General features: G+C 32.7%; 1 protein-coding gene and 1 pseudogene across 2 annotated transcripts in view; one reads left to right on the top strand and one right to left on the bottom strand.

Annotated features, from left to right (window-relative positions):
- The window catches only part of LOC143237024 (LIM and SH3 domain protein F42H10.3-like), a 29,789-nt gene extending 20,516 nt beyond the window's left edge, over nt 1-9,273 (top strand). Inside the window, exons 4-8 of the mRNA XM_076475844.1 lie at nt 318-507; nt 1,081-1,221; nt 3,961-4,074; nt 5,695-5,723; nt 7,823-9,273. Of these exons, the coding sequence (XP_076331959.1) occupies nt 318-507; nt 1,081-1,221; nt 3,961-4,074; nt 5,695-5,723; nt 7,823-7,999 (651 nt within the window). The 3' untranslated portion in view covers nt 8,000-9,273. The remainder of the gene's footprint in view (nt 1-317; nt 508-1,080; nt 1,222-3,960; nt 4,075-5,694; nt 5,724-7,822) is intronic.
- A 1,553-nt stretch (nt 9,274-10,826) lies between these two features.
- LOC143236523 (bromodomain adjacent to zinc finger domain protein 2B-like) overlaps nt 10,827-14,379 on the bottom strand; it is a 58,551-nt pseudogene continuing 54,998 nt past the window's right edge. The window contains exon 28 of the transcript XR_013019577.1: nt 10,827-14,270. The product of XR_013019577.1 is annotated as a bromodomain adjacent to zinc finger domain protein 2B-like (transcript). The remainder of the gene's footprint in view (nt 14,271-14,379) is intronic.

Genomic DNA, 14,379 nt, shown 5'->3' with positions numbered 1-14,379 from the left:
CAAGGGATCTTGAATTCAATTATTCTGTTTAGCTTTGACAATTAGCATATCTTGACAATCTCTTTTAAGAACGATAGGACAGTACTTTAATTTGAGAATAAACATGCTCTGATTGAAGAATGTTATTTTTCCTTAGACATTATATATGCTGTTATGGAAATAAATAACTCACATAGTTAAAGCTACATTAATAGAACGCACGTGTGTGTGTATCACATGGTGTTGGTGGAAGATACTAGAAGTCAGGTTGGATGGTTGGTTTTTATCCAGTGTTTTTTACTTGCTGATAAAAAGTATCCTTTCTTAAATGCCTACAGATTAAGTATCATGAAGAGTTTGAGAAACAGAAAGGAAAGTTCACACAAGTGGCTGACGATCCCGAAACTCTACGGATCCGTAACACTCACAAAATAATCAGCAATGTTGCCTATCATGGAGAACTCATGAAAAAGGAAGAAATGGAACAAAAACGCCACCTGGTGCCAGAAAAAAATGGTGCTCCTCCAGGTGATTTGAAAGATTCATCTGACACCCATAGATTCTCTCTAATCAAAATTGCATGTGTTCTTTTTTGTACATATTTTCTATTAAAGCAAAAAAAACATTGTTTAGAGTTTATTAGTTTATAATTTTTACAGACATGACTATTCATATAACTTATTTTTTGTGTGAATACATAACTTCAAGTGCTGGATTTCATTAACTTTCATGGATGTTAAGATCCTGCTTATTGAACATTATCCTGAAATAATTGAAATTTAAAAACAAGGGAAGTCTTAAGTAAATATAAAGACTCCATAAGATATGGTAGTCAGTTAGACAGGTTAGTACATCAGTCAGAACCTTCAGGTTGGTAGTAGCAACTAAAAAAAACATTGCTTTGCTTTTAAAATGAAATTACTATGCACCAGCAGATTTGAAATCTTTAACCAGCCTTATTACAAGTTTGCTGTATTGTGCTAGTGTCCTGTATTTTTTCTAAAATGGCATGCACTTGTTAATTTAACATTATTGACTTAATATGTGTTTGCTAATGATTTGATAGTGTGTTTATTTTCTGCCTGTATGTTTGATATCTAGCCTCAAGTGCCCTCCCTCCAGAGCGAAGCCAGGGACCACCTCCACGGATCCACGAAACCTCTAGAAAACAAGAAGCTAAGGATTCACCATACTCTTCCAAACTTCAGTCAACTGTTATCTACACTTCAGAAGAAGGGCCAGGTATCTAAACAACTCTAGTGATTTATTTCATTTGGTAACTGACCGATAGTTGACCACATGTTACAAAACCCCCTTCAAACATATGGTCAGCTATCAGTCAGTTACCTCTTTTTTCTTTGTGAACCTGACAATGACTGAAGAAGGTTGAAACGTTGTTCACTCCTCTACATAAAAAGTTTTTCAACCCAAACCAGCTGTTTTTACCTATATAATATATTGTTTGCTGTATGGTTTCCAAAAGATTCAGTAGTTTATAAACAGACCACTGACTTCTGCAGAACCAAGATACACTTATAAGCAAACATTTTGCCATACAGGTGAGGAACTTTCAATTCATAGATTTATTAGTGCTCTAATGAGAACAACTCAGAAGGATATTAACTTACAACCATCTGGTTTAAATAAATGCATTTTTTTTTCCTGTAGATTTCTATTTCTCCATTTTTTTGTTTAAATGTTAACTGGTATCTACTTATCCTTTTATAACTTGTAATTTTTATGAAACAGATGTAATTTTACTTCGAATTTTCATGCTCGATATTTCAAGTACAATGGACACAACTTCTCTGTATTCTGTGGATGCGCCTTTGTTGTAAATTGTACAATCTGACGAAGGGATCTCATTCAAAACATTATCCTTCTTTTAAAAAACTACAAAACTTGGCGATTGTTCAAATTGTTATTTAATTTCTGTACGTGGTGATAACAATACATGTTTTGTACTTCTGTTCTAACAAAGCTATATTAGATGTGATGTCCTTATAATAGCTTCATAATATTAGACTTTTATAAAATTGTCTTGCCATAAATCATACAAGTAGAAGTTTCATGACTTGTTTTTCCAATCCGTGTTTAATGTTATGTTTTATTATAGCTTTTAGTTGTGATATAGTGGTTCATTGAATGTCTCTGAATTTCTTTCAAGTTCAAACGTTTAGCTCATAGCTCCATGATTTCTTGACCTGTTTGAGATCTATTTACAGTTTTGAACTCGGGAGGTCAAATCCTTTGGATTGATGTATTTGACCACATCTAAAGTTGTACAGTTAATTTATTCTAAACTAGCCCAAAAGAATTTATATTTGAGGGTAGGCTGGTAGAATTCCTGATGAGTAATGAAATGAAATCAGGTATACAGGCACTCCATGTTTAGTATTGCTGGTGAACAAAAATATAGCTAATAAAAAGGAACAAAAAAAGGATTGCAGGTTATCTTACTCTAAACCTGCCAAATATCATTCAAATACTGGAGCTGTTGAGGATTCCCTCTTGTTCCTATTCATTCTAAATTAATCAAGGAAGTATTCAAAAAATCCCCCAAGAGTTTTATCATATTTGATTAACTAATTTAAGAAAATAGTATTATAATTAATTGCTCAGTGACATAATATTTCATTTACATTTACTTCCAAACAAAACAGTTTCTTGAGCAGCTAAATACCTTTGCTTCTTGCTGTAACTATACTGTGACTCTGAAAGCAATATGCTGTAACTCTTTAGGCATGCCCATCCTCAATGGTAACCACATAATATGGTATGAATTTCCTGCTATAAAGGTGAATCAAGGGTGCTACACTAACAGACATGGCCTAATCTGTACTAATGATCTCAGCCATCAATTCTTGTTCAACAGGACATATGTTCCTGTTGGTAATATCTATGGTTGAAAATTAATTTTTTGTGAGAAAATTGACACAAAATGGCATCTAATATGTCCAGTGTTTTTCATATGAAGAGACAATTGAATTTGTACAAGTTGGCTAGGATTTTGGCCCTGAACCTGAATCATCTTATGATGATTTTGAGCATGATTCGACTGAAGAAAAGGTATGCATCTAAAGGATTAAAGAGAAATTTGGAAGAAATGTCATCTCAGATTGGCAGCTAAAGTTTTTTTTCCTTTATTATAACTATATATGTTATGTACTTCTGTTTCATCCAGGTTTGTGACAAGCTATGCTAAGTTTTGATGCTCTTGTAATAGTACCTGGAAAATATAAGACTCTTTGGCACTTACTAAAATCATACTATTGTTAAACATTCTCTGTTACTAAAATCCTACTATTGTTAAACATTCTCTGTTACTAAAATCATACTATTGTTAAACATTCTCTGTTACTAAAATCCACAATTCTACTGTTATACATGCTGGATCTTTTGGTAGAATACATCAAGTATGCTATTTTAAAACATACTCTGTTAGTGCTGCGATTATGAAATATACTTTATGTATACTCAACCCTCTGCATGAAGGTGGCCATATTTCTTTGGTTGTGTTAATGTTATCCCACAAAAATAAGAGAAAACTGTTTATAAAGTTTTCTGTAACTTTCCCACAACAATATTCACTATTTATATACCATGCACACTTCACCTTCCTTAGTCGTGTTATTAATGATTTTTGTATTATCCTAAACACCTTTGCGCATGCAGTTTGGTCACATTTGAGTCCTAGGAACCACATTGATAGTGCTGCACAACTCCATTACCTTTTTGTGACACACCCATTATAGATGAGTCATCATGTGTGTGTGTGTTGGAAGGCTACATTCATCTCATAGAATTCATGATTTGGTGAAACCTCATGAGTAGTTAGCAGAATTGTTGTATTTTTTTTTAACCAGTATTTGTTATACCTGTATGTAAATATTTGTTTACAACTCTTTGTTCTTAAGAAATTTTCAAATAATACCATTTTACACTACATCAGGTTACTGAATTTTTAAATTTCCACCATAGTACAGTGTGTTCCTTCACGGAAGATTGGATCAATTGCTGATTATGATCCGTTGAATGAGAGCTACGATAATGGAGCTTCAGGGTTCCGCTCAAACACAACCAACTATTCCAGTGGTTAGTAACATCACATTTCTTCCACTCACTGATTGCATTGCATCTTTAGTTTTGTTTTTTAACTCTCTTTTATGATGGTAGAGTAAATTTATTTGGCTTAAAATATGGTTTGTCTAAAATTTAAAACTTTGTTCTTCCTGTATCGTTGTTACCAATATCTGGTGAAATTATTGGACAAAAGTATGTCGACACTCCTTCTGAGTAGTGGGTTTGGCTATTTCAGCCACTCCTATTGCTAACAGGTGCATAAAATCAAGCATACAGCCATGCAAATCCACAGGCAAACATTGGCAGTAGAATGGGTCATACTGAAGAGCTCAGTGACTTTCAATGTGGCACTGGCATAGGATGCCACCTTTCCAATAGGTCAGTTTGTCAAATTTTTGCCCTGCTAAAGTTGCCCCAATTAACTGTAAGCGCTGTTATTGTGAAGTGGAAACGTCTAGGAGCAACAACAGCCCACTGAATGGGATTGTCGAATGCTGAAGCTTGTAAAAATTGTCTGTCCACAGTTGCAACACTCACTACCAAATTCCAAACTGCTGCTGGAAGCAACGTCAGCACAAGAACTATTTGCTGGGAACTTTGTGAAATGGGTTTCCATGGCCGAGCAGCTGCACACAAGCCTAAGATCACCAAGCACAAAGCCAAGCATTGGCTGGAGTGATGTAAAGCACACCACCATTGGACTCTGACAGTCTGATGGATGAATTTGGGTTTGGCGATGCCAGGAGAACGCTACCTGCCTGAATGCATAGTGCCAACTGTAAAGTTTTGTGGAGGAGGAATAATGGTCTGGGGCTGTTTTTCATGGTTTGGCCATGGCTCTCTAGTTCCAGTGAAGGACAATCTTAATTCTACAGCATACAATGACATTCAAGAGAATTGTGTACTTCCAGCTTTGGGGCAACAGTTTGGAGAAGTCCCTTTTTTGTTTCAGCATGACAATGCTCCTGTGCACAAAGCAAGGTCCATAAAGACATGGTTTGCTGAGGTTGGTGCAGAAGACCTTGACTGACCTGCACAGATCCCTGACCTCTACCTCATCAAACACCTTTGGGATGAATTGGAAAGCTGACTCTGAGTCAGGCCTTCTCGCCCGACCTCACTAATGCTCTTGTGGCTGAATAGGAGCGAATTCCCACAGTCATGTTCCAAAATCTAGTGAAAAGCCTTCCCAGAAGAGTGGAGGCTGTTATAGTAGCAGAGGGGGGACCATCTCCATATTAATGCCCATGGTTTAAGAATAAAATGTTCAACAAGCACATATGGGTGTGACGGTTGGGTGTCAGTGTACTTTTGGCCATGTAGTGTATGTGCATGTATATACATGTATATATATATGTGGATGCTTAAAATGTGTCAGTGTTTCAAACAAAAGAGGAAGGTACTCCACCATGTCATTAGCTTTATCAGTGTTTTTTAATATTTGAAATTGTGAACCATTTTACAGTAATATAAATGTGAACAATCAGAAAATGAAAATTATGCTGTTATAAGTTTTTAATTTAATATAAAATTAAATTTAAGAATGCTGATTTTCCTGATATTTCAATACAAGAGTTGGAAAGTGCGACTTTTTTGAAATATAACTGGTAATTTGAGCTTTTAAATTTCCAGGTGCTCCACCTTCACAAAAGTCAACTGGGGTAAGTGGCGTGTTATGTTTTTTTACTGTATTGTCTACTTAAAAGTAATGTAACCAATGTGTTTATTTCTATTTTAACACTTTAAAAGTGAACAGAAGTCAAAGGACAAGAGTCGAGATAGTGATAGTGGCCACCCATCCTTGGTTTTTTTTATGTACACAGAGGGTTGAGTACATTTTAATGTAATTTTGAATATGCAAATCAACAAATCGTGTGATAACCATAGCTGACATGAAGATAAGTTGTAATGTCATGTATTAGAAATACATCTTGACCATTGTTTGACATTTTGTAGATAGTGCAATGTCACAAAAAACGTATTGCTTTACAGCACAAAATAGTCATTCAGGTCAGATCATAATGATGCATTTAGATGAGGAATTTATAATTTCCAAGATTGGAATATTTCTTGTATATGACATTAGAAGATGGAGTATGGATCAAAATGAAGAATGGGGAGAACTTGAACTAATAAGCTAACTGTGACATCTTGTAATAGTTAAGAAAACATGAGCACAAAGTTCAGTGACAAAAGCTGTCCACATAGTCATGCAACAGGATGCAACTTAAGAAGAATTTTTGTCTGGAAAATTAATACAGGTTATAAGTAAACAGATTTATTCCATGATGTGTCTGTATGACAGTCACATATTTCAAGCAGCTTGTGAATGAAAGTTATTTATGTTATTCCATACAAAGACATACCAGTTAGGTTGCCATATGCAATTACTGTGGATTTCTGTTTAATCAGATTGTTGAAATGGGCATTGGAAAACCATCAATCTTGTACACTAGATGGATTATAGAAGCCATAAAATGATAGCTAGTTGCTTTGGATGTGAAAGCTATACCACAGAGCCTTTTACAAAGTAAATTGCATTGTATGGTTATTGTCATCATACATGGCCATCAGATGGAGCAATATGGGCTGCAAGAATGTCATAATGCTCTCAAATCATTTTATATATATGGAACTTAACCCTCTGTTTAAGATGGCAACATTGCTGGCTTATTGAAAACCATGGCAATAAGAGGAAATTACTTGTATATTGTTTTCCTTACATTTCCTGTAACAACAATCACAATCATACAATGACATTCATTCAGTGTGCTGTTCGTCATGAATGTTACTGACAATTGTTGTGGTATCATAAGCACATTCACCTATACAGTTTGGTGAGGTTAGCTTGTAAGGTTTTGAATCTCAGGAACTGCAGCACCAAAGTGTTCCATTAGATTTGTATAAAACCTGATGTACCACGTCTGTTACGTTTGGCCAATGTAGCAATCATAATTTAAGAAATTTAATGCTACATATTAAATCTTTTTAATACTACAAATAATTAAGTTATGTAAACACCCAAACTTGTATTGCCCCACTGATGCTAACATACAAGAAATATTTAAAGCTTGTTATAATACTAAAACTGTAACAATTCACTGCAAGATGTTTCTTTCATGTATGGGTCTGGTTTTATGTAGCACAACATGTCTGGTGAAAGAAGTTTACTATCAGACTACTGTTTTTTTTACATAGGTTTGTTCTGTGCTTTCTTAGTCAGTGCAATGAACTTCTCTCATTCCTTCCTAACCTTTTAACAAAATAACTTATCTTTTTTATTTTTTGTTTTTCATTTCAGGGAACAGTTAAGAAACAGTTATATAATATATTGCAATGTTTTCAGTTCAGAAGGTAAACGTGTAGCTTATTACACTATTTATTAGCAATTTTATAGAGTTTAATTGCAAAGTGTTGTAACTTATTATTGTTCAGTGCAGCAAATGAGAAAGTGTTATAATTTACTGTATTATCAGTATTCAGATAAGATAGAAATGTAATTTAATGCAATGTTTTCTAAGTGTAGGGAAGGGGAAAGAAAGGTGTAACTTGTTAGACATGGAAGAACCTTAACATGGTAAAAGCTAGAAATCTACTACAAAAACACATGAAAATACCATTACCCTGGACTTAGCTCTTAGTCTAAGAACAAGTCATTATCATTGGAATAATATAATGATGTATGGGTATTAGTGTTAGCACATACTACGCCTACAGAAAAAATATTTAAAAACGTCTTTCTCTCCATCATTTCATAAAGTGGTCTTTCCGAGCCATATATGATTACACTGCATCAGATGTTGATGAAGTTACATTTATGGATGGAGACCTAATTGTCAACTGTACACCCATTGATGAAGGATGGATGACAGGTACTGTGGAGCGTACAGGACAGACTGGCATGCTCCCAGCAAACTACGTTGAGCCTGTAAACTAGTAAACCTGCACTTGATTAATGTGCCAGCTCCCTCCAAACAAACCATCATTACTTGCCATCTTACATTTTTGTTACTATAAGAACATGGATTATGAATGAGGAAATTATCAAAACTGTTGTTGTTACAAATGATCTTTTAAAAATGTTGGTTATGCAATTGCTTTGAAACTTCAAACTTTGATATATAAATAATTAAAAGGGTGTTTAACATTTGTAATGAAAAATACATTTTTATAAGAATCTCAAAAGAAAAACCGTAGTTGCTCTGATTACTGCTACTGTAAACAAGTCATTTCATGGATTAATGCAGAATACTTCATTCAAAGTCTTTTTGAATAAATTCTTTTTAAGTTTGCATTTTTGGCAGCAGATGTCAGTGATATTTGATATATATAAGCACAAACTCAAAATGGTATTTTAACCTTAAACAAATCATCAGTAATTTTAAACTTGTTTATATTGAAATATATTTACATACAGGTGTAGTTAAAAAAAACAAACTCACCCTGTTTGTTTTGAATCATGATCCAACCAGAGCTAAGTTCAAGTAATTTATTATCTTAAAAAAATGTAAAGCAAAGTATTTGACCCTATTTAGCTTTAGCTCTCTTTCAAATTTGTGAAATTTACAATTAAAGCTACAATACAAAGATGCACCCATTATTTTGTTAATAGGTTTTTTACTTGTTCTCTTGAGATTAATGTTCCATTATCTTTTGCTAAGTCTTATACAATTCGCATTGTAAACATTGTTCATATTGATATATTGTTTGTTTTCTACGCTTTACTTCAGTGACAGTTCTTGTTTAAAAGTGTATTGTACACCTACAAGATCTAGCTAAAAACACTCATTGCGTGATTTTGCTTATTAATTGTTAGTACATGGCATTTATGAGAAAAGCAATAATTCTAAATATGCATCAATGTTTTCTTAAAAAATCATATACTTATTTTTGCTCTATATGTATGTTGTTGTTTTTTAAAATCTATTATTTTTCTGTTGATTTGTAATGTTTCACTGTGCTATTGTTTCAGTTCTGGAAATCAAACTTACATTGTCTAAATGTATATCTACTAATTACTGGAAGGTTTTTTAGTCATGTGTACTAAAAACTTCAACTGGGCATGTAAGAGTTCCCAAACTAAGTTGATTATATGAAAATCTACTTGGTTGTGTAGTTTAACTCTTTTTCCATGTCACATAACATACTTTTAGATGTCTTTTGTTATGGATATCAGTTTACTTAAAATCAAAAATAAATAGCTTCTTTTGATTTTTGGATATTGTGATTTATTTGAACAACACAACCATTTTAAAATTTTTCTCACATTTATGTTCATTTGCATACAATATGGAAGATACCAAAAAGGGTAGATTATTAAAATAAGAAATACATCAGGAAGCAGGCAAAGTAAAATATAACGTTAAAGGAAACTTACATTTTTGGTAAAACTATTTACCTTGGCAGTTCAAAATTTGTAATTGTTTTTTTCCCAGTAGAAACGTTCTTTGTTATTTCTATAAGCTTTGAACTAGTTTGATTAGAGAAATATGTTGTATATTAACACACTTGAAATAGGTGTAACTTTGTCACATTTCTGGTCATATTACAGGCTTTGTCTCAATATTAAATTTGTTAACCAGAATTAGATAACTCAGTGTTATGTTTTTATGCATTGTTACATTGAAATTTTGTATTCCTTTTTCTCTAAAAATAAATATCACATGTCTCAGGAATGAAAAGAAAACCACAGTAGTTTTGATGACACGTTTTCCTTAACAAGCAAGTGTCCCTACACCTAAACTATTTTAAAAGATTAAACATTTAAATCCAACCTTTATTCTGCAGAGAAATAAGAATTTTCTTTGTATTCCTGAAACAAGTACATTGCAATATAGTTTAGAACTTTTAAGTTTATTACTTTGATAAATATCTCCAGATAAAATAAAATAAAGTGGTGAAATGTTATGACCATAGCATTACTGTCTTGGAGCAATCACATGCTACTTAACAACAACAAACGTTTTGTGATACAAAAGTACATAACGTTTGAAGGGGTTTAAAAGCTGGTTTATCAAATTATTAGTTATTGACTAAAATTAATTCTAGACTTTTACACTTGTGATATTTTCATTAAAATTATTCTTGCTAAATTAGAACAACATAAACATCACTAGAGTCAGATGTTTGAATAAATATTCCCTTATTTTTGTGCATAAAAGAAACACACCAAGAAGGGTGAACTCTTTTTACAAGCTGGTGAAATACAGTATAAATGAAAATTTAAATTAGACTTGTTTGGTGGTCTTTGTGCAAATGACCAGAAACTCTCATAAAAAAAAAAAAAACTCATGTAATTCTGATGCTATCCGGTATATTTCAGTTTCATTTGATTATACACTGTTAATATGTTGTAGCTTACTCACAAGACCTCATTTATATCTCTTGAACAGGGGGTTAACATTTTTTTTATATACAAGTTTTGAAAAGTTGTCACCTCTGTCACAATGATCTGTAACCTTTGTGTGAAATTGTGGGCCCATGTATTTACTAAAAAGTTGAAATAATCCATTTCAGTAATATAATGTTTTATACACAAAAAGTAACAAGTAGTTATTATTGTCCATCAGTTTTATTTTAAAACATTTATATACCTCAAGGGTTTCATTAAGAGTATTTCTGAATTGTAATTTTATTTATTTGACAAAATATTGTCTTTATTGCAAAAGACATTTCAACAATGGGGAGAGAGGTATTTACAGTTATCAGTGAAAATGTAACCCATACTTTTGTGGTTGTAACATTAATTAAACTCGAAAGCAAAACAGACTATGAAACAGGTTTATTGTAACTTTATATCTGCAGTATTTATTACAGTTAGCGGTGACATGTAACCTCAACTTTTGTGGTTGTAACATTAATTAAACTGGAAAGCAAAATAGAATACAAAAGTTTTATTGTAACACTTCAAATCTGCAGTATTTACTATTGTTAGCTGTAAAATATTAACCAAACTCTGGTGGCTTTAATATTAAACTGGAGAGCAAAACAGGCTATGAAACAGTTTTATTGTAACACTATAAGTCTGCAGTATTTATGTAGGATAGACTTGTTTTATTCAGGTACATGATGTGATCAAACAAATTATTTTCATTACAAAAAAACCTGACACACAAAAGTTGAGCTCTTCTGTAAATATGTAAAAAGTTATTATTTGCACCCTTTTGAAGTAAAACAAAATTTAAACTGACACCAGGTTTTCTCTAAACTTGCATCAAAACTTGTAAAACTGCTGACAAGTGAAATGAAAAGTTTTTAAGTTTATTACTATTTCTCTCAAAATCTATATAAATCTGCAAATGAATATACTTAATATTTTGGTATAACAAACAAGATACCCTCAAATGATAGTCTGCATAAGTTTCGCTCACATCTTTAATCCTGACTTACTGAAAGTGTTCAAGTTGAGAAGTTATATGTTATGAGAAAACTTTCATAACATTACATCATGAAAAACTACTCAGTTTAACTGGATAATCACCTCTATTGTGGCAGTTAGCACGATTTTTTGTTGTACAACAGCTAAATTTCTAAACGCTTACCCTAAAACAGTGTTGACATCTTTATTAGGAACTACAGTAACCATTTAGCTGGTATTCTATCTTATTAAAAGCATATGAAAAACTTCAACAGCGTATTAACGTTTCACTACAAACACTTAAATTAAAGAAATGTAAAAATTACACCAACATCCTGTAATAATGGATGCACTTTATGTACCCGAACCTTAAGAGATTTGATCAATTTGTGATTGTGGTAAAGTTTCTTGTCATGAAACATGACTTAAGTTGTGGCTATGAAAAAAAATACAGCTTTATTTAAATTAATCATTTTGTAGTTATTGGTATGAGCTACAACTGAAGGTTTTGAAAACGACTCCAAATGTGTAAATTTATTGTTAGAACATGAAAGTAAATTACCAGTTTCATTATATAAGCAGACGTAAAGTACGACAGCTTGACATGTATAACATTCTTGTTGTGTGTGTAAATTCATTTTTATTTCTTTGTTCATAATCAACAGCTACAACAAAAATGACAAATAAATATGTTCTTGTTTTCAGTTTTAACTCAAAAATGTTCAAAAAATATAATAAAAACATAAAAAAATCTAAAGATCTACAAATGAACACAGTTTGATAAAGTTTTCACGAAGGACTCTCGTTTCTTTTAAGTTGTACTTTTTACTAAATAAAATTACAAATTAAAAATTTTACCCTGTTCTTAAACAAATCTTTATGTAAATTATTTTAAGAAGAAACAACTGGCTAAGCTCAGAAAATAGTTTTGAATATTTCACTAAGTCATTTAAAATTAAATAATATGTGGGAATTTCTTTTTAGACAGTGTGTGTATTATGTATGCTGTGATACCACTAACAAAATGGGATTTCTTCCACTACGTATACAGATTCAACTGAGAGAGAGAACATTAGATCCAGCAAAAGAGTAAATATTGGACCCATCAAACTTAATCTCTTACTATGAAACAATTTTTACAGGGCCTGATCATAGCAAAAATCCACTAACCCATAGCTAATGCAGACAGCAATAGCATAATTCACTAACAGTACTCATAGTCTAACTAAAGAAGGTTCAAATAGGGTAGTAGTCAAACACATCTTTGTACTAATTTGAAAAATGCTCAACATCGGGTGGTACAAAAGATGTAATTTTCAATTCACGCACTATTGTAATATGGATTGACTACAATAGTGTAAGTAAATTATTCCTTCAATCACCTGATAAACAAAAATGTCATTTTAACAACAATGAAAAGCACTTGAAAGTTGAACGTAACATAAAAGAGACTTTGCGTATGACTTATACTAAGTAACACAGTCCAATGGTAAGAGATGTATTCTACAAAATTATAATTTGGTGAACTAAATAATTGTAATAATTCCTCTCCTTCAGAGGAGTAATGGTCATATGACCACTTAATGCATTGTCAGAAAACAATGATTATTTTACACATTTGTGGCATTGTTTAATGTCCTTGATCTGTAAACAACCTCTCAAACAATGATAGGATGATAAGTGAAATACTAATAAATAAATTCAGCAAGGTTTAATAAAATAGCAAATACCCCCAGGAAGCTAGACACTATATACAACATAAAAATTACCAAATATCTATACTTCTCTATACACAAACACACTTTTTGTCACAATACACTGGCTAAATAACATAGCACTACCAACTAACCAGATGCACAAGAGAGAGGAAAAAAAAATTACCTGTGCACTGTTGTCCCCTGTACTCACTGATTTGATGCACCACATCCACTCTTGTGGTGTAAAAGCTTTACAAAGATGACCAACTTGGATGTTCCGGAAACTATGTAGTTCCATCCTTGATAATTATTACTATTCAAGGGTTGTCCTTAAACTGACATGGCATTCATCTGACATGTTTTATACAAAAATAGGTCCAAAATCTTTATACTCTACAAGATCAGAAATATTTCCTGCTGTGACAGATGATGAAGAAAAGAAATCTTCTAAAAAAGTTTCCACATACACTAGGGCTTGTTTAGAACTGGATACTGTAAAGTAAAACAAACACAAATATTTACTTAGTTTAAATACCATGGATCATAGCTTACTTGGAGAAACAATATAGCTGATGAGTTACGTTCTTCAGAGATACAGGAGAAGTGAGGTACTGAGTATAGATGCATCATTTTCACTGCCAAGCAGTGCTTTACCTTTAACACACCAGTAATAGTGCTTTAATATGCATAAACAGCCACTAGGTGGCACCATCAAAGTACGTTGGAAATGGAACGAGGAAATTTGAAGAGCAATATATGCCTGGTGTGTGCGTTGAGAACAGGAGAGAAGTAACTTTCCACACACACAAAACAGCTAAATAATCAGACTGACTTGCATAAAATTTCATAACACACAGATTTACGAAGCACAACTGGTGTCACCTGATGTACACGTAATGATCTTGCATCTTCCAGGCACTTTTGCGCTCAAAGAACATGAAAGTGACTCCACTTGGTGGAAAGAGTATTTTGTCCATGGCAACACTTGTAACCACAGTTGAGGTCAAGTTGAATTAAGTTCTGCCCACCGGGTTTCAAAATATGCCCTCATATTGTGACCAGCCCTTCCTACAGGAGATTCATCTTCATTGAAAGTTTCACAGTTGTCAAAAATCAGGCGCACATCAGCTGCAAAATCTTCCTTTGTCTTATATCTGAAAAGAAAAAACAAAACCTATTAACACCTGAGTCAAACCAAATAATCTTAAAACATTTTCCTGATTAACATATGCTGATTTGCTGTTTTATCATTAGATAAATAAA

This window comes from Tachypleus tridentatus, chromosome 13 (assembly GCF_004210375.1).
Source record: "Tachypleus tridentatus isolate NWPU-2018 chromosome 13, ASM421037v1, whole genome shotgun sequence".
NCBI classification, from domain to species: domain Eukaryota; kingdom Metazoa; phylum Arthropoda; class Merostomata; order Xiphosura; family Limulidae; genus Tachypleus; species Tachypleus tridentatus.
The sequence above is the reverse complement of the archived record's forward strand: the minus strand, read 5'-3'. Positions and strand labels throughout refer to the sequence as shown.